This window comes from Typopeltis vanoorti, chromosome 6, assembly GCF_054136105.1.
Source record: "Typopeltis vanoorti isolate ZY-2024b chromosome 6, IOZ_Tvanoo_1.0, whole genome shotgun sequence".
NCBI classification, from domain to species: domain Eukaryota; kingdom Metazoa; phylum Arthropoda; class Arachnida; order Uropygi; family Thelyphonidae; genus Typopeltis; species Typopeltis vanoorti.
In genome coordinates, this window is record NC_143554.1 from 34,226,209 (window position 1) to 34,252,156 (window position 25,948).

Below are 25,948 nucleotides of genomic sequence, written 5' to 3' on the forward strand. Positions count from 1 at the left end.
CTGGTGTTGTTACTACCTTACCCTAGTCCTGAAGATATTTTCAGGTGCAAATTTTGTTTGCTCACACGTGGATAAAGGATTAAACTAAATTTATAATAGTAGTAATGAAGTTGCTGCAAATATGTCTCATGCAGAAGACAGCATTATACATAGTAAAATAAGAAAAATTAATAGACAATATTAAGATGAATATTTAAGTTGCGGTTTTACATGGATCAGTAAGGAAGAATGTCCTATTTCCCGTTGTCTTATATGCAGGAAAAAATTATCCAATAGTGCAATGGTTCCTACTAAGCTGGAAATGCCACTTTACTAAGAAGCATGCCAATCTTGCTTCAAAAACTAAAGATTATTTCAAGAGATTGTTGGACATGCAAATTAATTAAGTAAAATATTTTGAAAAGACTGTTAATTTCCAATAAGGCACAACTTACATCATATAAGGTAGCTGAATTAATTGCTGTAAAATTAAAATCACATCCTACGGAGTCTCTTATTTCACAAGCATGTTGTGAAATATGGCGATGAAGCAAAAAAGGAAATTATGGAAATTCCTCGTTTGGACAATACAATAAAACATAAAATTCAATATATGCCAGATGATATTGAGAAAACAGTTACGAATAAACTTTCCACACAACATTTTGCTTTACAAATTGACGAATCCACTGACATTAGTGGTAAAACTCATATACTAGGATTAGTTTGTTTCATTAATGAAAACAAAATAGTCAATCAATTTCTGTGCTGCAGAGAACTTACTGAACGTACAACAGGACAAGATATTTTTGACTGTTTCGTCATACTTAGATGGGAGCTGTGTGTAGGAATTTGTACGGACGTATCAATGATAGGCTCTATTAAAGGATTTGTTCCTCTTACAAATAAAATAAACCCAAATATTATATCTATGCACTTTTTTGCACAGAGAATCCATAGTTTCAAAAACATGACTGGCAACATTAAAACCTGTACAAGGTTTTAATATTGCTGGTCATGCAATTGATGTAATTTACCATATTTCCAATGGTAAATCAAGGCAAGACCTCTAAAAGCACGCCTTTTAAAAAACTTTACATATCTATGGAAGCGAAGTACGAATCCTTGCTTTTGCATACTGAAATAAGATGGTTATCCAGGGGTACAGTGATCCACATATATCCTATTCTGAATTTTATTCTATTGCTATTCTAATTAATTCTATTCTAATGCTATTCTGAAGTTTAGAAAATAAGAATGAATTATTGACCTTTTTTCAAAATGAAGATACAGATGATTTTGTAAAATGTTTTCAAAATGATATTTGGTGTGCTAAAATGGCATTTTTAGCCGATATTTTTAACTACTTAAATAGTGTTAACACAAGTATCCAAGGGAAAAATGAAAATATTTTGACATCCACTCACAAATTGTCAGCTTTTCAGAAAAAAATACAGTAGATGTGTTTCCTTTGCTCCATAATAAAAATGTCGAGGGAATTATTTCCATTATAACAGAACATTTAACAATATTGGAAGAAAAGATTTCAAGTTACTTTCCTTTCTTAAATACACACAATTATGACTGGATACGAAATCCATTTGGCACAGTTAATACATCAAGTTGTGAATTTTTGTTACAAGAAAAACAATTAGTTACCTTGTCAGCGGATCGTACTCTAAAAATGAAATTCTCTGAAATGACTATTGAGGAGTTTTGGAATTTTGTCCAAGCCGAATTGCCCAGCTCTTTCCACAAGGGCACTGAAAATTTGGTTGCAGTTTTCAACATCATATTTGTGTGAGCTCAGTTTCTCAATATTAACCAAACTAAAAAGCATGAAAGACTTACTAATATAGCCAAAAAGATGAGGATAGCTATATAACATATTAGACCTGATATTGCTGAAATCTGTAAAGCCAACAGGCTCAAGTATAACATTAAAATAAGTTCCATTTTTATGAAAGGCAAGTCCATGCATATTTTTACTGTTAGTGTTATGACCCTAATGCTTTTGGTGTTCCCCAAATTTTTCTTATAATCAAAAGTGTTCCTTGACTTCGAAAAGGTTAAGAACCACTGGTGTATAATGTGCAGCAATCATATTGATTACACTAGGCTACCATAAAGCAATCATATTGTTGCTGCTTCATTATCAATGCATCTATCATTATACCTGTAAAGAATGAATTTCTTTTTCACATTACGTAAACAGTACCTACATCACAATATTGATGTAGGTACTGACAGACAATTCATCTTGTAAACAGATGACGTAAACTTATGATATCGATAAATACAGTATCCGTTGCTTACTGTATGTTGCTGTAAATTTTTTCTCTTATGATTTTCTTAATAACATTTTCTTTTCTCTGGTTTACTTTATTGTAAGAATACAGTATATAATAATAAAACATACAAAACATGTGTTAATCGACTGTTTATGTTATCAGTAAGGCTTCCAGTCAACAGGAGGCTATTAGTAGTTAACTTTTTTTGGGGAGTCAAAAGTGATAGGTGGATTTTTGACTGCGCAGGAGATGGGGGTTAGCATCTTTAACCCCCTCATGCAATGCTCAACTGTATTAGCAACTTGGGTTAGTGAACAATGGAAGGATGATTATTATGGGCGATTTTAATTATGTCAGTATTGATTGGAATTAAAGACAGCATGTAAAGTAGGGCACATGATTATCGAGAGTTTTAGATCTTATCACTTTATCAGAGGATGTAATTGTGAGTCAGGTTTTGCATTTCCTTAAATTTGGTACGAGTGATCACGAAATGATCACCTGGGTTGTGGTTAGCCATATGAAGACTTAAGTAATCAACGGATATATGTGGAAGCAGTGCTGTAACAAGGGTATGAAGCGCCTTTGGCAGGTGTCTACCTTGCACCTCCCCAACCCAAAAATGACAAAAATTTTGAAAAATTTGAATGTAACAAGTTAAATTTTACTAAATGCAATATGTTAAATACTTGCTATTAACACGTTCATTGCCAAGCTGAAAATTGGAATTTCGTGTGGTGGCCAATTTTTTTTTAATTTTCTTATTTAGTTAGCGACGTCCACACGATAACGCGTGACCGGCCGTTTGGTGAGAACATGCGATATCACATGATTGGCAATGAACGTGTTAACCTCATCAAAATGAGTTGCCTGTAAATCCAATTATGTATTTGTATAAATAAATAATCTATTAAATAAGAACAAATTTTTATTCATATTCAGTGACAAATAAATTAAAGAAATACACGACGTAGGTATAATATAAAATAATATAATAAAAACATAAATAAGTTCAGCATATTTTATAAAGAAATTTTTCTAGATTTTTCATTTGCAAACACATCTATTATATCGTCATAATTTAATGTTTTTGCAATATCTTTTTCAATTGATATTATAGACATGTTTGTCAATCGCTCTTGTCCAAGAGAAGAACGAAGGTACGATTTTACAGTTTTTGATTTGCTAAACTAACGTTCGCAGGAAGCTGTTGTTACAGGCATTGTTATGAAAATCCTTAATGCTATGTCTAGATTTGAATACGTGTTTTCTAATGAGAGTCCGTAATTTTTTTGCAAGATTTGAAAAGCGTCCATATCGCCTAAATTTTCAAAAACTCCCATAGCTTGATATTTGAAACTCTCAATTTCACGTACAAATTCTGGACCATCTAAGTTGCAATTATATTTCAATGCCAGGTCAGCTGTGCATCGTTTGAGATCATCTATCTTCATAATTTTTAAAGCGTGTCCATTTAAAAAACTGAAGTCGTTTGCTGCCTCTTAAAGCATTAAATCTGTCATTGAGGTGTATGAGTATTAGATCTAAAACTTCACACATTTCTTTTTTTAGTAATGCTGTTTCATTCATGGCAAACGAATCATCAGTAGCTTTCTCACCAGGCATATTTTTTATTTTGTGCCGTCTCTTTTCTGAAATGCAAGTTTCAATATTTATTGTTTCGGCTAAACTTTTTGCCGAATTGTGAAGCGAATTGAAAAAATCATTTTGGTACTGTTGAATTTCATTTTTTAGAGCTTTTATCATTTTTGCAGCATTTTCGACTGTTTTTTTTTCTTGTAAAAACAAATTTACTTTATTTATCTTTCCTAATATTGTATCCCAAAATATTAATAGTACAACAAAATTAAATTTTGTTAATAATTTTAGCAACATTCAAGCATTTGTTACAGAGTCTACTGTAACTTGTCTTTGTCCATCACACATTTCATTAAGAAATTGTATTATTAAAGGCATTTGCTTTCATGGACCACCTCGTGTCACTTAAACCTTTAAGACGAACAGATAATTTTTCCTTTATAAGATCCCATTTACTAGTAGAATATACAAAAAAGTTAAACAGTTGTTGAATTGTTCCAAAACATGATTTCATTTGAACAGATGTTTGTGCAGCATGAACGCCTATTAAATTAAGGCTGTGAGCAGTGCATGGAATAAATCTCGCCATATTGTTTAAACGTAATATCTTGGCTTGTATCCCCTTGTATTTACCTGCCATATTCGCCCCATTATCATATGACTGTCCTCTTATATTTCTAATATTTAATCCGTCTGATATCAACTTTTTTTCGATATCATTCACAAGTGCTTTGCCAGTTTTTGCATGTGTCGCAATAAAATCTATGAAGGTTTCGTCAATGCTACATTTATTCGTGTTAGGATCAATGTTAACATAGCACAAAATTTGGGTTATCTGTTCCTGGTGAGAAGTGTCAGGTGTGCTATCAAATAAAATAGAAAAATATTTTGCGTTTTGAATATTTGAAATAATATGCTGTCTAATTTTAGAAGCAACTGTATTAATTATATCATTTTGTATTATAGGAGAGAAATAATTAACTTGATTTTTCTTATGACTTTCAATATGTTGTGCAGTAATAGCATCATAATGACTAATTTATTCTATCGTCTTCAAAAATTTTCCACATTTGGGATGACCAATTTTTTCACAAGTTCCTCTCAAAGCGTCATTATTTTTTACGCAGTGCAGAATGGCATCCAAAATAACTTTTAAAATATGCCTCCACTTTTCTTTTTCTTTTTCTTTTAAAATTGCTTCCTGTAATTGATCGTCTATAAAACCGCCTTTCTTAATTTTTGATTCGAAAGTTTTCCATTCGACGAAATTTTTTTTATGATATAATGAATTTTCATGACGTGATAACATAAGATTCAAATGCTGCCAGTCTTGAAACCCTGCAGTGGTCCATACATTCTGATTTTTTCCAAAAAAAAATACATGGAAAACAGAACAGTACATCTTTTTGCTTGCAATATGTCAACCAATTTCTGAGTACTTGTTCTCTGTTTGACATGGTTTTTACAAACCATTTTTTTATCAAAATGCTGATTTTCTGTATCAGGATAAACACTTATATTATCGCCCAACTCGGGTCCATGTTGAACAAATATTTGTATGTTACTATTGGTTATGTGCCATGTTGTGGGATCATTAAAATTATTATTTTTGCATTATCATTATTACATTGCTTCTCGATTTCCTGGTTTTGATGTTCAATTGTACTTTTCTCTTCTGTTTCAATTTCACGTGAAACATAGCTACTTGTAGAAGGCAGATTTAATTCAGTTGTTAAGCTTGAATGAACTAGAGGTGGATCATCTGTTCCTAATTCCTGTTTGTCGCTATCATCATTTTTGGAATCGCCACAAATGGTTATGTATCAGTGTATCAATGGCCGATGCAGGGGAATCGTTGGTATTGGTGGACGAGGATGTAGAAGCTGCTCCAACAGCTGGTGCTGAAATTTTTAGAACTTTTGGTGCTGGTTCTGTTGAAAACTTATTCTCTTTGGTATATTTTGTTAAAATTCCAAATCTCCTTATATCGCTTGTTGCTTTCTTTACTTGCTCTTCCTTTTCTCTTTTCCTTTTGAGAAAAAGCAGCTCCCGATAACTTTTTCTCTTTCAAATTACTGATCTAAATGACAATAAATTTCGTATTGATAAATTATTCTTTTTCTATTAATTATTAATTTTGAGTTAATTTATTTATTATTTTTAAGAGTTTTAAAACAATGAAATCTTATTTTAAAAAAAATTGATTTAAAGCCTTCTATGGATTTTTACTATAAATAATTAATTTATACAATAATTTGATAATTAAAGGTAAACTATAATTATTGAGGGCAATGTGAGACGTAAAGTATGCTGCCCAATGAGCAATTTTGGCATTTTAGCAAAATGCGCCTTTGATTAATATGTATTTTACTTATAAACTACTAAAAAAAATCAGCTAATGCCTTTTTATTCCTGTATATATAGGGAGTAGGCGAGGCTGTTTTTAGCCCTATCTAACTTTTGGAGATTGAGTGGGCAGTTCAATTTCCACTGGTACCCAATTAGAGATAGCTGGCCCAAGGGTATCACTAATTAAGCGGCATGCAGTGAAGAGTGACGGCTCAACAAGTGCCGCCATCTCGTGGTCCCTAACACTCGTATTTAATGTCTGAAATAATGTAGGTTCTACGGTCGATTTTCTTGAGTTTACAGGACGAAAAACCTGAGTTTCCGGGAGAAAAAACCCACTTGCTCCGTGCCAGAGGTCGACTAACTTGGGAACCGGTCAAAAAAAGGCATAGAAAAATTTCCTCTAGTCACTGACTAGACTCGAAATCAAGTCTCATGCCACGAAATCATGCCACATCTACTGAGCTACACAGGCTCTTTTATAAACTACTTATCTTTAAAATTTTATTTGTCTATCAAAAATCCAAAAATAAGTACACAATTAAAATCAAGTCAAAAATTGTCTAAAGTCACTTAAACACAGAATACACAATACGCTTAATGTTTCACATTCAAAATTGAAATGATGCTGAAAAAAAATGTAAGAAGTGCATATCACGTTGTTTTGTCTATCCAAATTTGAAGCGGAATTTAAGAAAACAAACAGACGTAATATACACCTATGTTTCAGACTAAATATTTGTACAGTGTTTCTGAAACTTCAAGATATCTGTGTACTTCTTCTTTAATTTTCATTATTACCAGGTACCTTATCAAAATAATAATAAAAATATATTTCATTGTAAATGTGTATTTTATTTGAATTTAGATGTACATTTAAACAAAAAAATATGATTTATTTTTAATAGAGCAAAATTTATAAAGATATACTATACATTTTTACTTAATATAAATAATTTATCATCAATGAGAGGAGTGAAATTGCTTATTTCTACATCTGCTATATTGCTCTCTTTTGTGTGTTTTATAAATCCAGTCTTTAACCAGTGATCTATACTTGAGAATTTGAAAGCTAAAAAAATTACCTTTTTTACTCGAATATAACTCGCACTTTTTTCCCAAAATTAAAGCTAAAAAATTACGGTGCGAGATATATGCGGGGATTTTCAGAAACTAAAGTTTTCAGGGAAAAAAACTGATTATGGGTATGACTTGCCAAGAAGCTTCTATTCTCCATCACTTCTTCTGTCCTCGAAAGTAGTTTCCTTGTATGCAATCAAAGTTATTTATCCAAATAGAGTCATCTTCTTTCCCATTATATCAAGCAAAAATTACCAGTAATTTAAGACTTGAGATAAGTAATGAACAATCCTTGACAAATTACTAATGAGAAGTGAAAGATGTGTGCGATTGTAGGCAGCAGAGAAAGAGCAACTATTAAAGAAGTACATATGATTGGTGCGGTATTAACAAAAAGATCACGTGACCCAAACAAAACAAGCTGACAATTGAATTGAAATGCTAATTCTTTTAAACCGATTTCCATAATATTCGAAATACATTCACTATATATTTCTTAGTTTTAACATGTTCATGATGGGGTAGTGTCAAGCAAAACCATATATTGCACCTGCAACGTGGTTTACTTGAGTGTATATAGCAGTTTTTTGGAGGGGGAGAGATGTGATTCATTAGTTAGTGTTTATATTCCCAGTTGTCTGTAATTGCACTATTTGTTGAGAAATATATTACACAGTCTGCAAATATCTGTGAACCCGTGTTTACTGCTTTACCTGTGTTTATTGTTTACTGCAGCAAGCGAGTTATTGCTCCAATGTGAAAAGTCAGGGGGATATTGACTCTCAAGTTGAGTAAGAGAATTCATGCATAATATAATTTAATATATATAGACTATAAAAGTTTATGAAATTCACATCATATGATACTTTATGGGTTCTGTCCTTAAGTATCTAATAAGTGGGTTCTAAAATGTTTAGTTTTAGTATGTATGACTATAATTTTTTGATCTGCTGTGAGCAAGCGCGGCACCCATCTTGTGCAAAGCTTTTTTATATGCAATTCTTCATGCAAAATATATCCTACACATTCTTTCAAAATGCCTATAGTCTCAGAAATTTTACGCGCTTTGACTCGTTGGTCATCAAATACCATATCGTGCACTTGATCGATGATTTCTGGTGTTGTTACACTTTTTGGACATCCTTCATGTTGATCATCTTCAAGGCTGGTACGGCTATGCTTAAACTCGACACCCATTTCTTAATTTTCGAAAACGAAGGAGAAGAGTGCCCATAAACTTTTATGAACTTTGAATGAATTTCTTTTAGCATTAAACCTGCTTTTACGAAGAATTTTATAGCCACACGATACTCAATTTTATCCATTTCAAGGGATACTGACAACACTTTTGTTTCAGACAGCTGTATAAAACAAACTACTTGATGGAATGACTTGCAGTTTGACATGGATGCTTATGACAGATGTACTAACTTACAAAAAAAAAAATCTTACCGATAGTGTTGCCATCTATGGTCGAGGTCGAGTACTTTTCAGACCACCTCATATGTGATGAACTGGCAAGTATTCTGTGTATTGACCTAAATGTGTAGTGACATAAATATTTAAAAGTATGAAGACCACGCTAGTCTCCATTTACTTTTGCTGGTCTTCATGGTAAGATATGCAACAGGTTGGGGGTGGGGGTGGACATTAAGGATCACAATTAATATCGCTGGTGCAATAGTACCGTGCTCAACTTTTTATGATTCTAGGTTAAACTATAATATAATAGGTTTGTTAATGCAGAGTTAGTAGAGATGAATGAAGAGGAGTAAGAATAATCAACTTAATTTATGCAATAAACTGCTGCTCTAGTGAACTCTCACTATAGCAAATGCAATTATAACAAATGGACTCGCTATAACAAGTCCTCATCAGACAGCTTGCTATAATAATTTCCTTGATTACTATAGCAAGCTGTTTACTATAACAAACTACACCTGTGGGTCCAGTGAGTTTGCTATAGTGTGAACCAGCTGTGTAAGGATAAACTGGAATTTGCAATACATAGATTTTTATGATTGTTAAAATATCCTGGATTTTCTTTGTCACCCCCCCTCACACACACACACACAAACACCCAATCTCATCTTTCCTGTTAGGTTTAATGGTCTCAATCAAATAACTTGGTTCCTCAGAAACCTGATTACTGCTTATGATAGAGTGGCTAATCCTGTTTGCATTGTCTGCTATGGCTCTGTTTGTTTGGCTGGTTTTCATGTTTTGTGAGATGAAAAAAAACAGAGTTTTCTGTGAGAAAAATTCTTCTACTTCTGTATGAGACTAACTGATCTCATTTGAAAAGCCCTGATAAAGGTTCTTTGCATCATGGATTGGATTTAACCCAGATCTTTCCAGTTTGAGGTCATTATCTGTAATGAAAGAGCTACAGAAGCTCTCACTATCACATACACCTGAATATTTTTAATATGTAAATCAGTATATTCTCTTTTCCAAAAGAAAATGAAAATTATAGTTAAGCATGAGAAGCCATACTTGCATTCTTAAAGTTTTTAATGCAAAATATTTTTTTGTCATTCCTACTAATAGAAGTTATTGTATTGTATGTGGGGGAGCTGAAGGTTAAATAATCTAGGGACTCTGCATTAGAGACACATATGAAACTTTTTATCCTCTTTATTGGCCTCCAATAAATAATTAAGATGAGATATCTGAGCATTGAAAACAGTCAGTAACTTAGACATTCACCATCAACATTGCAGAGAACATGAATTTTCATGACTAGGCTGCATGTATGTAGAGTTTTTTGATTTCATATCACTTGCCTTAGTATTCTATTTTGGACAGAGCCATTCCAGATGGTTTTGACCAATATTGAAGTCTCATCAGAATCCTTGCCTAACTGATGAGACTTAAATGGGGTCTAGACCGAGGAAGAGACTGATGTTAAATCAAGGAATAGGACATATATTTTCCATCAACAAGTGGTAGAATGATGTATTACATGTTAAAATAATCTATATTATCTGTATAATACTCTGTATTATAATTTGCTTTGTAATGAAATGGAAAAACTTTGTATAGCTATATCTAATCATTTGATTGGATCATTTAATCTTGGTATTTGTCTGGGTCGGTATTTGTTTATCTCTCACTGATGAGACTTCAATAAAGGTCGAAGCTGATCTGGGTAGCTAATTTTTCCATAATGAATAGCAGTGTATATATATATCCAAAAGGAGGTATGCTGTGCATTATTAGATACTAAAGTAATTGATGTATTGTCAAAAGCATCTATATACAAGTAGACTTGTCGTGAATCTAGTCCATGTACAACTTTGCCTATACTTGAGTAAAACAAGAATATAATTTCTTGTCCATTAACTTACTTTGTAACCAATCAGAAAAACTTTCTACAACTATGGTTGGTAATAGTCTGTGGAATTGCTCAGCAAAACAATAACAATTTGATATTCATAAATGATAATGTAGTGAGCAACATAAATCATAATATCATTCTAGAGTTTGGTTTAAGTATTAAATTTAGGAAGCTCATTTTAGCAAGGACGTCTTCTGATAAATGACCAGTAACAGTAAGTTGCCACCCTGTCTTCTAAGACTTGATTTGAACACATGCAAGAATTGTACCTTGTAGTTGATTCAGTTTGTATATTTTTGCTTGGTAGTGATTGTTGCATTAAGACAAAGTAAAGTTTGATATATGTCCTAATTTTGAGATTAGAGGAAGTGATACTGTTATACAGGGTGCCCAGGCTAGATGTATCCAAAAATACACACACACATATCTGAGCATCTATAAGGTTTATTAAAATAATTTTTTTTATTATACAGAGTAAATCACCAAAGTTTTATGAAGATTAGTGAAGTTCAATGTGGGCACCTTTAGTGGCTCGACAGAACTCTTGCCAAGTGTTTTCCAGCATCTGAGGCATTATTAGAGCAACTGCTGCAACAATATGGTGTTTCAAATCATCCAAATCTTGAACTTTTCTCTGGTACATGCAGTTTTTAATAAAACTCATATCTGGAGTCATATCTAGAGATCTGTGTGACCAGGCAGTTGGGCCTCCTCTTCCGTTTCAGTGTCCAGGAAAAGAAGTTTTTTTGCATGTGCACTAGTGACCTTGAAAGTGTGACAAAACAAATCTTAGAGATTTCCTATCGACTGAGCTTTAGTAGTTTGATAAATTATAATGAGTAGTTCTTGCATTAGAAGCCGTTATTTTTGGATACCTGTAGCCCAGACATCCTGTACTGTTATAGTAAGTACATAGGTAGTTCATGTTGGTGTTAGCGCTAGTATAATTTCATGCATAAAATTTACCTTTGCTCTGAAGTGAGCCGATTTTGCTTTCTTAAAGGCTTGTATAGACAAGGATATAGTGTTTCAACAATGCAAATACTATTATAGTCTGCTTTTAAATCTGTAATACATACTTGTTTATATGTTATCTGATGATATGCACTATGTATTGCCTAATATATTTATGATGATAAGAAATAGTTTACTATCTATTTTAACTATTGCATTTTGTTTTAGTTTCACTGTTCGTTTCTATTTTTTTAAAGCATCCCATTCAGCGATTCCTTGCAAGATACATTTATCCAAACCCCCAGCAAACATATGAAAAGATGATGCATATGATAAATGAAGAAACTGAAAAAGCAAAATTGAGGTAAATTTTGTTGAAGTTAACAATTTAAAAGATAACTTCTTACCAGTGAGATTCAAAATTGAATATATTTTCTTTATAGCCAATGTATTACATTTTTTATTTGCATTTTTTTAAATACTTTTACCCATGAAATCTTGAAAATACATTAATGACATAGGCAAGCTAAATGAAATGGATAAAAGAAAATATTTTCTTTTGCTTTGCAATGCCTACTATAATGTAGTAGGTTTGTTAATGCAGAGTTAGTAGAGATGAATGAAGAGGAGTAAGAATAATCAACTTAATTTATGCAAGGAAGAGGGATCCAAAGTCGGATGAAGAATGTGTGATTTGGATGCTGCTCGAGTTCAAACAGGCTGTGGAGGAAAAGTTAAAATTAAGCTGCAAGCTGGGATGAATGGAATATCTCTGAAACATGGAGCAGGTACACCTTCTCTAATATTCACTATTCATAAAGAGCAAGGAATTGTTTATCAATGTAATTGCTTTCTGTTGAAGTCTTTAAGGAGATTTTGGATGCTTTCATAAAAATATGAGTCTTACAATTTCTTCCTTGGTATGGAATACTTAAAACTAATACTTGTGGAAGATAAAGGGACACAATAAACAGTGAATCTTGAGTACATAAATGGAAGACAAAAGGAAGATCTTTCTCCTATTATGTCACCTATCTTTAAAAATAAAAAAAAAGAAAAGAAAAGAAGCTTAAACAAACAAAAAAGTTGCTTAAACTTAAAACTGATTAACAGGAAACTTCCACATGGTTTTAATGGAATAAGGAGAACCAACTGAAGGATTTCAGTTAATGTTCATTTATTTTCTTTTTTGTGAATATCATGGTGTGAATATCATGTGGTGCACCACATGTGATCATGGTGCACCATGTTAGTGTAACTGAATACGTGGATACTAAATGAACAAATTGTAACTGGAAACAAATGTGATGGGCCATGATGAAATTTCATGCTGGCTGTGGTATCATCTGGTTAAATGAGGTTCTGCTGTTTTTTCTCAGAGAACCAGGGTGAACAGTGAAAAGTCAGCTATTGGAACAAATCTGACATCAACAGAAGTAAAGACAGGCACTGTGAACATAAGTATCAATGAAAATGATGCCAAAATGGCAGAAGAACTAGAAAAGAGCTACACAGTCATAAGTGAGAAAGAAGGCTAAAAAATAATAAATATGGGATGTTAGCCATAGCATTCAGCACCAAAAAGATATTCCTTGATTGGCAGTGAGTTTCAGGTAGAGTTAGATATTTACGTGTGATGTCATTTAATGCCATGTGGTCACTCCCATACCTGATTCAACCATGGAGGTATGTGGTAAAGTTTTTTGCAAGAATAGGAAAATCAGAACTCCATAATGGATTCAAGAAGTTAAAGAAACAGTCCTGGAAGACAAAATTTATCAAAGATTCAAAAGTTCCTAGCAAGTAAATCATCATTTGTGAAGAAAGAATACAGAGAAAAATGTAAGAGAGCTAAGTTATGTGTAAAAGTAGCAAAATAACTGTCATGGGAAGAATTTAGTAAGAATAGGAAAGATGAGACAAATCTGAAAAAAACACCCCAACTCAACATCACCAGAGTTAAAGATCGGTACTATCAACATAAGAAGCCTGAATGGCAAAGAAATGGAGCTAGATGAAGAATTAGATAAGTACCAGATCAAAGACAAAAATTGTTGAGATCTTTCTGAGCAATAAATACAAAATGTTATATTCAGGCAATGACAATCAAGGAAAAGGAGTAGCCATTGTATTCAACACTAAATACGAGACTAATCTTCTTGAATGGCAGTCAGTCTCAAGTAGAGTAATGTGGGCAAATACGAGAATGGGGAACTGGACAATGAGACTTATTTGTGCCTATGGTCCCACAGAAGGTTCTACTAAGGTAGAAGTGGAGGAGTTTTTTGAGGCTTTAGAAAAAGCAACAGACACAATGAAAAATGAAAAGTTGGTCCTTGTTGGGGATCTAAATAGCAGAGTAGCAAATGATTGTCAGACATACAAAAATATTTTGGGAAAATTTGGAGAAAAGAGCAAAGCTAATAATAATGGCAAATACCTGTTGGATTTCTGCTCAGGACATGGACTGGTTATTACTAACACCATGTTCCAACATAAAAATGTGCACAAATTCACATGGAGAGAAGAAGCAAGGAATAAGAAAAGTCTCATTGACTATGTTATTGTTGATAGTGATGTTTTCTCCCTTGTACAGGACACCAGAGTGTACAGAGGATTTGAAATTGGAAGTGATCACTATTTAGTCTTGAGCAGAATAACATTGAATTTCATATTGAAAAGAATAACATGTAAGAAAGTTTTAAAGTGAATTAAAGTTGAGCAGCTCTCAGATGTGAACTGTAGACTAAAATACACAAAGATTATTGAACAAAAAATGAAAGAGTTCAGAACAGGAACCAAACTTTAGAGATTCGGTGGCAAGCCTTGAAGAAAACCTTCATTGATTCAGCCAGAGAGGCATGTGGTGAGGTTGTCTGCAAGGATAGAAAAATCAGAACTCCATTGTGGACACAGGAAGTTAAAGAGGCAGTGAAGGAAAAGAAGAAAGCATATCAAAAGTTCCTGGCAAATAAGTCAGCTTGCACTCTTAGAGAATACAGAGAGAAATGTAAGAAAGCTAAACAGTGTGTAAAACTAGCTAAACAAAAGTCATGGGAGGACTTTGGCAAGAACATAGAAAATAAATATCAAGAAGGTGGCAAAATATTTTCGAGGGTTGTTGAAGAAGCTTAGAAATGGAGGAAAGAGTACTGTAAAAGGAGTTAGAGATGATAAAGGTGACATGAAAACGGGAGAAAAAGATATCCTTGAAGTATGGAGTAATTATTTTCATAAACTGCTAAATGAAACAAGCAGTGATGACAGCACAGTGGTAAAGAACACTGACCAGGTATGCAGTCAGGAATACATATACATACTTGAAGTAGAAAAATCCATCAAAGCCTTGAAATGTGGAAAGGCAGCAGGAGTAGCTGATATTCGACCAGAAATGCTGAAGTATGGTGGTATAAAAGTCTTGCAGTGGCTGCACTGCATAGTTCAGAAGGCCTAGACAGAGGGATGAATTCCCGATGATTGTAGTAGAGCTCTCAAAGTACAATATGTAAAAAGGGAAATAAAACTGAACGTGAGAATTTCAGAGGTATTTCCCTACTGAGTGTTCCTGGCCAGATTTATGCAAGTATACTTGTGAAACAGTTGAGAAGAATTGTAGAAGAAAAGCTTGGTGAAGAACAAGCTGGATTCAGGCCAAATAGAGGCTGTCAGGATCAGATCTTTATTTTACGACAAATAGTTGAGAAAGCATGAGAATATAACAAAGATCTGTATTTAAGTTTTGTCGATCTGGAAAAGGCATATGACAAGGTGCCAAGAGAGAAGCTATTCAATATGCGACAGTTATATGGTGATGGGAAATTATATCAAGCAATACTTAGTCTTTATTTGAGTTGTAAGTCAGCAGTTAGAATTGAAGTACATTAAGATGGTTTAATGTTAAATCTAGTGTGAGACAAGGATGTACATTATCCCCTGTGTTATTCATTATCTATATGGATCACATAATGAAGGAAAGTGGTATTAAACATGATATCGAAATTGGAGATGTTAATGTCAGCTCTTTGCTTTATGCGGACATATCAATAAATCCACTATGAGTCTTGAAGATTCCTTGACTAAATTGAATAACTGTTGTAATAGATATGGTATGAAAGTCAGCAATAAAAAGACAAAGACAATGAAAATAGATAGAATCATTGAAAATGTCAACTGCATTGTGAATGGAGAACCTGGGGAATAAGTAAAACATTTACTTAGGTACGATTTTTAGTGAAGATGTTAAATTAAATATGGAAATAGACAACAGAATCAATAAAGCCGGTATAGTAGGAAGTCAATTGAATAAATTCATATGGAATAAGAGAGAAATTAGTCGGAACACTAAAAAGACAAAGACAATGAAAATGGGCAGAATCGTTGAAAATGTCAACTGCATTGTGAATTGAGAACCTGTGGAACAAGTAAAACATTTCACCTACTTAGGCACGATTTTTAGTGAAGATGGCAAATTAAATATGGAAATAGACAACAGAATCAATAAAGCCGGTATAGTAGGAAATCAATTGAATAAATTCATATGGAATAAGAGAGAAATTAGTCGGAACACTAAATTAGCTGTATACAAGACAGTGTTCAAACCAGTTTTAACTTATGGATCTGAGAGCTGGGTCAGAGGTAAAACACTTGACCAAAGACTAGAGACCACAGATATGAGAATTCTGCGAAAGATTAGAGGCGTGAACAGATGGCATCAATGGCAATATTTGGAAATAAAAACAAGGATATTAGGAAGGAACTTGACATTGTCAGCATCCAGGAATGCTTTAGCAGAGCTAATCTCAGGTGGTATGGTCATTTAAACAGACTGGGCGAGGAAAGTGTGACAAAACAAGTGTTCTCTGCCAGGTTGACAGGAAAACGACCCAGAGGAAGACCAAGGTGTAGGTGGATTGATAAGGTACAAAGTGCCTTAGACGACAGAAATATAAGATCTTATAATATTGGAGTCTTGACAAGTAACAGACTGATCTGGAGAAAAAATTGTAGATAATAAGTTAGTAATGATGTAAATTTTTCATGTAGTACTATCATATCCTGTACACTCCTTGAGGGTATGTGGCAGGAATTTGATGATGATGATGTTGATGAAAAAATAAGTATCATGAAGGTGGCAAAATGTTCTGAAAGTTATTGAAAAGCTTGGAAATGGAGTATTGTAGAAGGGATCAGAGATGATAAAGATATTTGGGATGTATCTGGAGTAATTACTTTGAAAGATTGTTAAATGAGATTAGCACTGAGAACTGTTGTTGGAAATATATATTCCAGAGGAATGCAGTGTGGAGTACATTTTATTTGCTTGACCTTCATGAAGCCACAAGACTCGTTGTGGGAGGTCAACACTAGTTGGTACATAGTATATCATACCATTCCTTAAACTCATCCATAATGCACACTCTCACTACCCTCTTAGGCAGTGTATTCCATGCTCTTGCTGCTCTTCATATTATTATTATTATTATTCAGGCCTCCATGGAGTCAAGAGATTCGTTGCGGGAGGTCCTTCCTAGGAAACACAGTCTATCATACCATTCATTGACCGTACTTGCTCTCACCACTCTATCAGGCAGTGCATTCCATGATTTCACCACCCTCCACGCAAAGAAACCACTCCTCACCCTCTTGCTCACAGCTTCCTTTCGTACTTTCCAGGGATGGCCTCTTGTCATCGCTCCTTCCTGCTGCTCCACCAAGTAAAAGAGCTCTCCAGTATCTACTCTGTAACTGCCTCTGAACAGTTTAAAAGTCTCGATCATATCTCCTTCTTTCTACTAAACTCTTCAGTCAACATTCCCTCAGCCGATCTTCATAATTAACATTGTACAGTCCTGAAATCATCTTTGTTATCCACTTCTGCACCCTTTCCACAGTTAATTTATCCCCTTCAAATTCTGGGGACCAAATGTGGAGCTAAGTTATGTGTAAAAGTAGCAAAATAATTGTCATTTGAAAAATTTGGTAAGAATATGAAAGACAAGTATCATGAAGGTGGCAAAATGTTCTGAAAGCTATTGAAAAGCTTTGAAATGGAATATTGGAAGGTATCAGAGGGATATAAAATACTTCTTACATTTTTACTCACTCCTTTTTGTAACTTCCAAGGATTGCCCCTTATCCTTGTTCCTTCCATGATTGAGACATTTAAGCTGTTGAAGGGTTACTAACAGATTACTATATAAAAAAATATCCTGAATGTTAATCCATTAGTAACCCTTCAACAGCTTAAATGTCTCAATCATATCTCCCCTTTGTCTCTTTTATCCACCAAACTCTACAGTCTGTATGCCCTCGGTCTATCCTCATAATCAACATTGTACAGTCCTGATATAATTTTTGTTATCCATCTCTGCACCCTCTACAAGGTTACTTCATCCCCTTTAAATCCCGGTGACCAGATCTGAGCACAAAAATCCAAATGTAGCCTGATCAAAGCTTTATACGATGGGACTACCAGCCTTTTATCTCTCTTGGTCAATGTCCTCTGAACTTCAAATTTCTATCAACCAGCCAAGATCTCTTGCTTCCTCCAGTATAACTCCACCAAGTGAGTATGAACATCTCATTCATTTGCCCACCTTTCATGTTATTCAATTCTTGGACAAATTGAAATCTAAGACATGATAATTAGTTAAACATAATGTAAATTTTAACTGCATAAATATTTTATTGGCATAAAATTTTTGTCCCAGTATCAAAGGCATCTTCAGTATGATTTTCAAATTAAACAACTAGAACAGAAACCGGTAGATACAACAATGAAACTATGCAAACTGCACTATACATGATGTAGATGTAATGATCTAAATACATTATGGTTCTAGTAAAAATAAATTTAACAAGAGATTGAAAAATAAATTAATTAAATAAAGATTAATTCTGGAACTTGGAAAGAACTATTTCCTATAAGATGGATAATTTAATTCTATCACATCTATTTAGATTCTGTCAATGTAACAAGGTTTCACAACTTTTTTTCTATGCATGTTCTAAGAGGTTATTACTTGTATGAAGAACCTTAATTGTTTTTCTTAAGGTTTCAATGTCTGGTGGTGATAGCTTGTTTTGCAAGGTTAGATTGTCTGACTCATGGAAATTAATGTAGTCTAAATGTTCATCATGACACGATGGCTCTGATATACCATGTTTGGCCAAAATACAATAATCCACACTAGTGAGTAATTTGATACACTCCAGGATGGGCCATATAGGCAGAAGCTTATCTATAGCTGAGCCTAGGAAAGTAGATATCTTGTTGATAGGGCAGGACACTTGTAGACCAACAGATCCAAGTAATTTGGCTTTACTTTCTGAGACACCTTTAACATAAGGAATGGTAACATGATAGACCTCCCCCCCCTCCTCTATCACAGCGAGAAGAGGACATGGAAACTATAATTATCAGTATCTTGTAGATATAAGATTTGGTAAAGTCATTACCTAGGAAGATGAGCTTGATGTGATTTATTTCTTGAGATATCAGCATTTCAGTAGGAAAGAGAGAAGATACTTGATGTACCAAAGTCTTAATAGTGCCAGATTTTTGACAATTATGATGGTGTGAAAGAGGACGGATGTAAATCTAGTATGTGTTTTCTTTCTAAACACTGAGAAATTAAGACTACTATCTGGTTGAAGTAACAGGAGATCTAAAAGGGCCATCTGAAATTCAAATTGAAACTCAAATATGTACTGGATATGATGATGAAAAGGATTCTTATTGACCAATTCTTGTAGATCTGCATGGGAACCGTGCCATACTGCAGCAAAAACATCATCTACATATCTCTACCATAAGGACGGTTTAAGGAACGACGCTATTCATTATCCATTGCTCAAATCATTCCATGAAGTCGTTAGCTAGTGTGGGAGAAAGAGGACTATCCATTGATGTACCTTTTGATTTGTATGTGTTGGTAAAATTTATTTTGGTATGTGGAGTAGCCAGAGTGAATGACAAAGTCAAATAAGATGAAACATGTGCTAGAAAGTCTTGCTTAAGAAAGTTAAGTGTTTCATCTGAAGCAACATTTGTGAATAAAGACACAACATCTAAGCTGAAAAAATTACCTGGCATAGACTAAGCTCAGATATCTTTGTTTTAAAATGAGAACTATTTTCGATGCATGAAGAGGTCCTTCCTGTGAACACTGAAAGCAATTTAGAAAGGTATTTAGCAGTTTTGTAGCAAGTAGGGCCAGTGCAGTCTACCACAAGATGTAATTGGAATATTTGTTTTGTGGACTTTTGGAAGTCCATATAAATGAGGAGGGGTGCCAATTGTAGCATGAGTTTCTTCTTGGTTTCCTCTTCCCAGCTAGAAACGTTATCTATAAGAGTGTTTAATTTCCTAATATGAGTTTTCATAGGATCATTAGCAAGATTATGATGATATCTATAATAGCACATAATATTAGTTAATTTTCTATAGTATTCATTTTGATCTTGAACTACTGATGCTTTTCCTTTATCTGCTTTAGTAATAATAAAGTTATTGTTCTTCTGTAGAGGGGGGGGGCTTCATTTCTGGGTAAGACAAATTCACAAATTCGGAGGAGGAAGTTTGGACTTAAAAAGCATTTGTTCTATTTGGAACCAAAGGCAGTTAGTGACATCTGAAGAAATATCACATAGTGCTTTTTTCAGTGTCAGAAAAAAGTCCATTACAGGGATGACTTGGCACTATTGCAAAATCTGGACTTTTAGTCTTTAGACTTTAATCTTTTCATTGTTAAGCTATATTTGGTCATCACTCAATTAGATAATTTAAACTGAAATATATATTGATTTTTAATTGACCAGTGATTTATAAATATACAACGGCAACAAGTTTCGCCAACGGAGCTGTTTGGCTTCTAATGGTAAGAGTAAACTCAAAGTGGCTGGTACAGAGAAATTGGAGTAATACTATCGTATAAATTAAAAATTGAAACAGAACATAACATTACATGGAGCGTGTTTTATTAGTCACTGTTGTGTGAGCACGTTTTGTAGTTTTCAGAGAAATGAAATTCTGGCACACTGAGCGATCTTATTAAGGTTTTCCATATGTCAGCTATTATCATTCCCTGGTTTCTGTTAAGATTTTCTCCAGAACGGAGGACTACTAGAAACCTAGAAGTCTTCTTCTAGATAACGCATGGAGCTCCTATCCCAATAAATGGTGTTTGTAATCGTGAAATGATGGGCTAGTCCTGAATTGTCTGTTCTGTTGTTATTAATATTTCCTACATGTTCATTTTTTTTTTTTTTTTTTTCAGATTTCGAGGCGTCTTGGCGTCTGCCCTGTATAGTTTAGACCACAAGAGCATGGGATGTTGTACACTCCAGCGTGTTTGAAGACAGCATTAATGTCTTTTGGCAATCTTAAAACGTGGCGGACAGTCTTGACAGGTTTGAACACAACTCTGATGTTGAAAGATCTCAGAAGTTTTGCAATCTTTCATGATACTGTACCTGCATACGGAATAACTATGGATGATTTGTATTGAGTGATGGTAGATTGTTGTTGTGGGGGGTTGCTATGAAGAATTCTGTTGATTAAATTCCTTGGATAGCCATTGTTTATAAATATGAGTAAGTTCATTATAGATTTCTTTTTCTTCTGAGATGTTGGTGGCTCTATTTTTGAGCATATGTATTATGCTGAGCTTCTGGGAAATATGGTGAGTTGATTTGAAATGAAGGTAGCGTGCAGTGCGTGTTGGTTTGTGGTAGACTGTTAGCTTAAATTGTCCATCTGCTAATTTCTTGATTAGAGTATCCAGAAATGGTAGTTGATTATCTTTTTCCAGTTCCAAAGTGAATTGTAATTTTTGATGGAAAGAATTCATTTTTGTTAAAAAGTCCAAAAGAGCTGTTTTTGTGTCCTTCCAAATTATGAAGACATCATCTACATACCCTTCCACACTAAAAACTTTGGGTCTAATTTTGAAAGAATGTCTGTTTCTAGCTTTTCCATGAACAGATCTGCACAGGGCAATGAAGGGGAACGGACTGCCCATAGCTAAGCCATTTAGTTGTTCATATATCGTGTCATTCCATTTAAAATAATTAGATTCGAGGCAATGACAAAAAAGGTGAGCCTATCTTCAGGGAAGAGATTGTATAGGATACTGATAATTACTTCTACTGAGACATTGGTAAATAAAGACACTGCGTCCAAGCTAGCGATAATAGATATATGACTGCATTGAAGTGTAATATGATTGAGTAGGCAAAAAAAGAATGGCAATAAGGCAGTAGAGCAGCACTTTGAGCCTCTGCCTACAGAAAAAAATGGTACAAACTTGGAGAAAACAAGAGCAGCAATTAACCCCTTAACGTACCAATTAAAAATCACAAAGCGGTCGTTTTTCTGCCAATTTTTTGGGCGAGGGTGATTTGCTCAATCATATTCATCATTATTTGAAAAATAATGATGAATTTGTGCAAACGCAAATGAAATAGCCGATAACGCTGTTGGCAACTTTTCTCAACTGAAAGGAAATAGGCACAAGATTGTCTAGTGTCTATATTTGGTTGTATTTATATGTGAAACCAAAATTCAAAATCAATTGTGGTGCAATAAACAAAAGACGTGTCACAGACGTCTTTGTATGTTAAGGGGTTAATAGTACAAATTCTAAAAAACATAATCTTCTCAGAAAACCAGCAAAATGGCCAGAAATTAAAAATGAATTAAAACTTCCTGCGTATCCACAAAAATGATTATTCAACGAGTAAAATTATTGGCAACAGAAAGAAATATCATCGATTTTACAGGGTCGCCATCATGGTGCTTTAGATTTATTAAGAGAAATGACTTATGCATGCATGCAAAAATGCAAGTAACACAAAAAATGCCAGACGAATTTGAAAATAAAATTATCGAGTTTCACAGATTCATCATAAATGCTAGAAAACAAAACAGTTTTGAACTTTCACAGATAGCTAATATGGATGAAGTGCCTCTGACTTCTGATGTGCCCTCAAACAATACTGTTGACTCCAGAGGTTAAAAAAAAATATATTATTGTTAAAACTTTGTGTCTTATACTGCAAAAAAAAAAAAATTTTTCCCCAAAAATTTCACATGAAAAAAGGGATGCATCCAATACAACAGTGCATCTTATAAAGTGAAAAATATTGTAATTAGTTCACTTGAAGATGAGTAGTAGAGTAGGATGTCTAGAAGGATGGTTTTTCTTTTTTTGTTTCCTAATTTGTGGATGTGGATTTAGATTTTTTGTATTGGCTAAAAAGATAGATAATTTTTCTTCATTGTGGGGCCAGATAGCAACCCAAAATGAAGACTGTGAGTGTGTGTATGAGACATGGATGTCTTCTAAATGTTCTGAATAGAATAAATTAGAGAGGCCAAGAAATTATATTATTAGTTTAATTCTTTATCCAAGTGTAATCAAACAATGTTTGCACGTAAGGTATCTTCATGACTGGATTACTTGTATATAGAGGCTAATGACAATGACTTCACATCAATTGCCTTAGTATCCCATAATGCAAAATACACACACACCTTTTCAGAATGTATATAATGTAGTGCATTATGGGACAAACACATTAAACTGAGAATATAATTTCTTGGCATTTTAATTTATAGTATAACGAACTAAAAAAAAAACTAGGCATTTATCTCTAATCCAGAGTATTTTAAGGTGTAACACCTTTTAACTACTTATATAGTTCAAATATATGACTTTTACATCACTCATTGATGACACTTCTGATTTTAGCAAGATAAATACTTTGGTTTTCTTTCCTTGGTTTTTCACTTTGATTTTATTTTACTGGTGCTAGTCATAGTTTCCCCACTAGCAATGGCTTTTTTAAATAAATATTAAAATTGCTGATAGTGCAGTTAATATTTGCGTTATGGGATTACTTTTGACCATATCATGACTGTCATCATTTTATAGTAGCTCAAATATAGTGTTTGTGGTTTTGTAGAATTGTTTCTATATCACGGGATTATTTTTATTTTCAGTCTTATGACTGAAGGGTTTTTTACAATCAAACAGAGGTTTTAGTCTTTTCCTCCCATGAGATAATAGTACCAATTCCTCCAAAGGTGCAAACTCTAGGCATCGAAATTCCAGGAATTTTGGTTTTAAAACTAAGGTTTTAAAAAAGATAATTGCGGCTAATAAGATTTATTCTTGTATGGCAGAGGGAAATATTTAATTGTAGTTAAAGATATGGAAACAAGAGATACACTTTTACAGGGTTTTACATTTTAAAGTAGCACAGTAATTCCTGTAATGTTGGGAAGCCAGGTTAAAACAGTAAAAGCAAGAATTTTCAATGGAATATACGTATAGAGAACAGTAATAAAATTCTTATACAGATATGGGGTAAAATCAGTAAGATATGAAAGGATATATCAGGTGAAGATCCAAACTGGTTTTCTGGTGAGGTCATTTTCAGAATGAATGAAGTTGCCCATACCAAATTTTGGTACAACTCGAATTATGGTAAACTATCCCGGAGTGCAGATGGAGATCTGCACTCCGGGATAGTTGGAGATCAGATATTGCTAGTCAGTGTCTCAAACCCTGTCAGAAATGCAAAAGTTGTGAACACTGTATTAGCTCCTGTCCTTTCAAAACTTTCACTAAAAGAGTGGGAGCACTGGTAGAGCAAATTAGAATAGCGTATATATTGGAGAGGCATTGCGCTTCGCAACCTAGTGGCTTTGCGCTTCGCAACCATATGCTTGGGGAAGGAGTGTCCAAGGTTCGATTCCCGTCGAAGACGCGAGGAATTTGAGGATCTTCCTCAGGCATAGCCAAGTTAGCCGGTCTTGGGCGCGGTCAGTAGGGTTTTTTTCCGCCAGTTTATCTGGCGTTTTTCATCCCGCAAACAGGCAAACCGGCCCATGAACATACGCCTCTACAGTCAAAAATATATCCACCCCAGCGGCAGACCAGGCGACGGGTCGGTTGGGAGTAGTACTAACAAAGAAGTCGCATCTAAAGTAACATGCGGACCCTGCATGGGAAGCGGGAATAACGCGTAGTAGAAGAAGATATATTGGAGAGGCATAAAGAAGAGTTCCCAGATATTTCAATTCAGTCTAGTAATGACAGCACTTTCAAACAAACTATACTTTGTAAAATCACAAAGTGCATGACCAAATCAGCCAGAAATTAGACCAAAATCCCAAACTGCAAGAGCCATTTTCTTAGTCAAATACAGATTTAACAACATTAGTTGAAAATACCAATAATGAACCTAATATAACAACTGAACTTATAAGATGAAATGCAAACAAATGAAACTGTTATACCAGGAGAAAATGAAGAATAAACAGAAAATCAAGCAAGACATCTGAAAGAATTTAATATGCCAACATATTAAAACAAAAGGAACAAAATCTAAAAGAAGAAGAAATAATAACAAATGTGAAGATGGAGAAGGTTGTGGATCATCAAATGAAGACTCTTTAGGCTTAGATGATTTTATGGACTACGAGGAACCATCTCATGATAATAAAGGGAAAGGAAGAGATACAATTAAAGAAAAAATAGTAAAGTTTACTGATTCAAAGTTTTCTCAGAATGATTATCATCTACATGTAAAGAAAATAACTTGCTTCCAAATCAAGAATGATAGGCATGAAATTGAAATAATGAAAAGCAACTATTAAAAAAACTAGAAAACATTTTACAAGAAACAGGCTACACAGTTGCTCCTTCACAGATTGAAGACCTCATCAGGTTCATCCATAATCTGCAAATTAAAGACTCCAGTGACACTTCACTAATCATATCATCTCCTTTCTGCATTGCCTCATTAAATGTATGAAGATTCCACAGGCAAATTAAACAAGAAGCTATATGGAAACTTATGCTATGCAATAATATCAGATTTTTGTTTCTCCAAGAAACATACTTCAGAAGATATAAAAACTTCAACAGATAGATGTCCACTTCTTTTTTTATTGGAGCTTTACAAGATTTAACAGGGCTGAAGAAAGAGTTTTTATTCTTGCCCCCCCCCCCCTCCATGGATCATTCTATAGTATCCAAAGGGATGCAGAAGGGAGAATCTTTACAATAGACTGGAAATGCTGTGGATGTGTAATAAGGTTTATAAATGTTTATGCTCCATCCAGTGGAACAGTTAGAAGAAAATTCTTCCAGGAATTGCAGCCATATTTCTACTGTGCCCATTGCATCATAGCAGCTGGAGACCAGAACTGTATTGAAAACCCCACATTAAACAAAGTAGGACGCCCCAGTAGGAAAAAGTGGGATATGCACAGTTAAAAATAAGTCCAGACTATACTCAACTAATAGGCACATGGAGGATTCACAGTCATAATCTCCAGGTTTCC

General features: G+C 34.0%; 1 protein-coding gene across 1 annotated transcript in view; it reads left to right on the forward strand.

Moving 5' to 3' along the window:
- Positions 1–25,948, forward strand: part of ND-SGDH (NADH dehydrogenase (ubiquinone) SGDH subunit) — an 80,031-nt gene that overhangs the window by 37,459 nt on the left and 16,624 nt on the right. Inside the window, exon 3 of the mRNA XM_090394744.1 lies at positions 11,850–11,956. Within this exon, the coding sequence (XP_090250870.1) occupies positions 11,850–11,956 (107 nt within the window). The remainder of the gene's footprint in view (positions 1–11,849; positions 11,957–25,948) is intronic.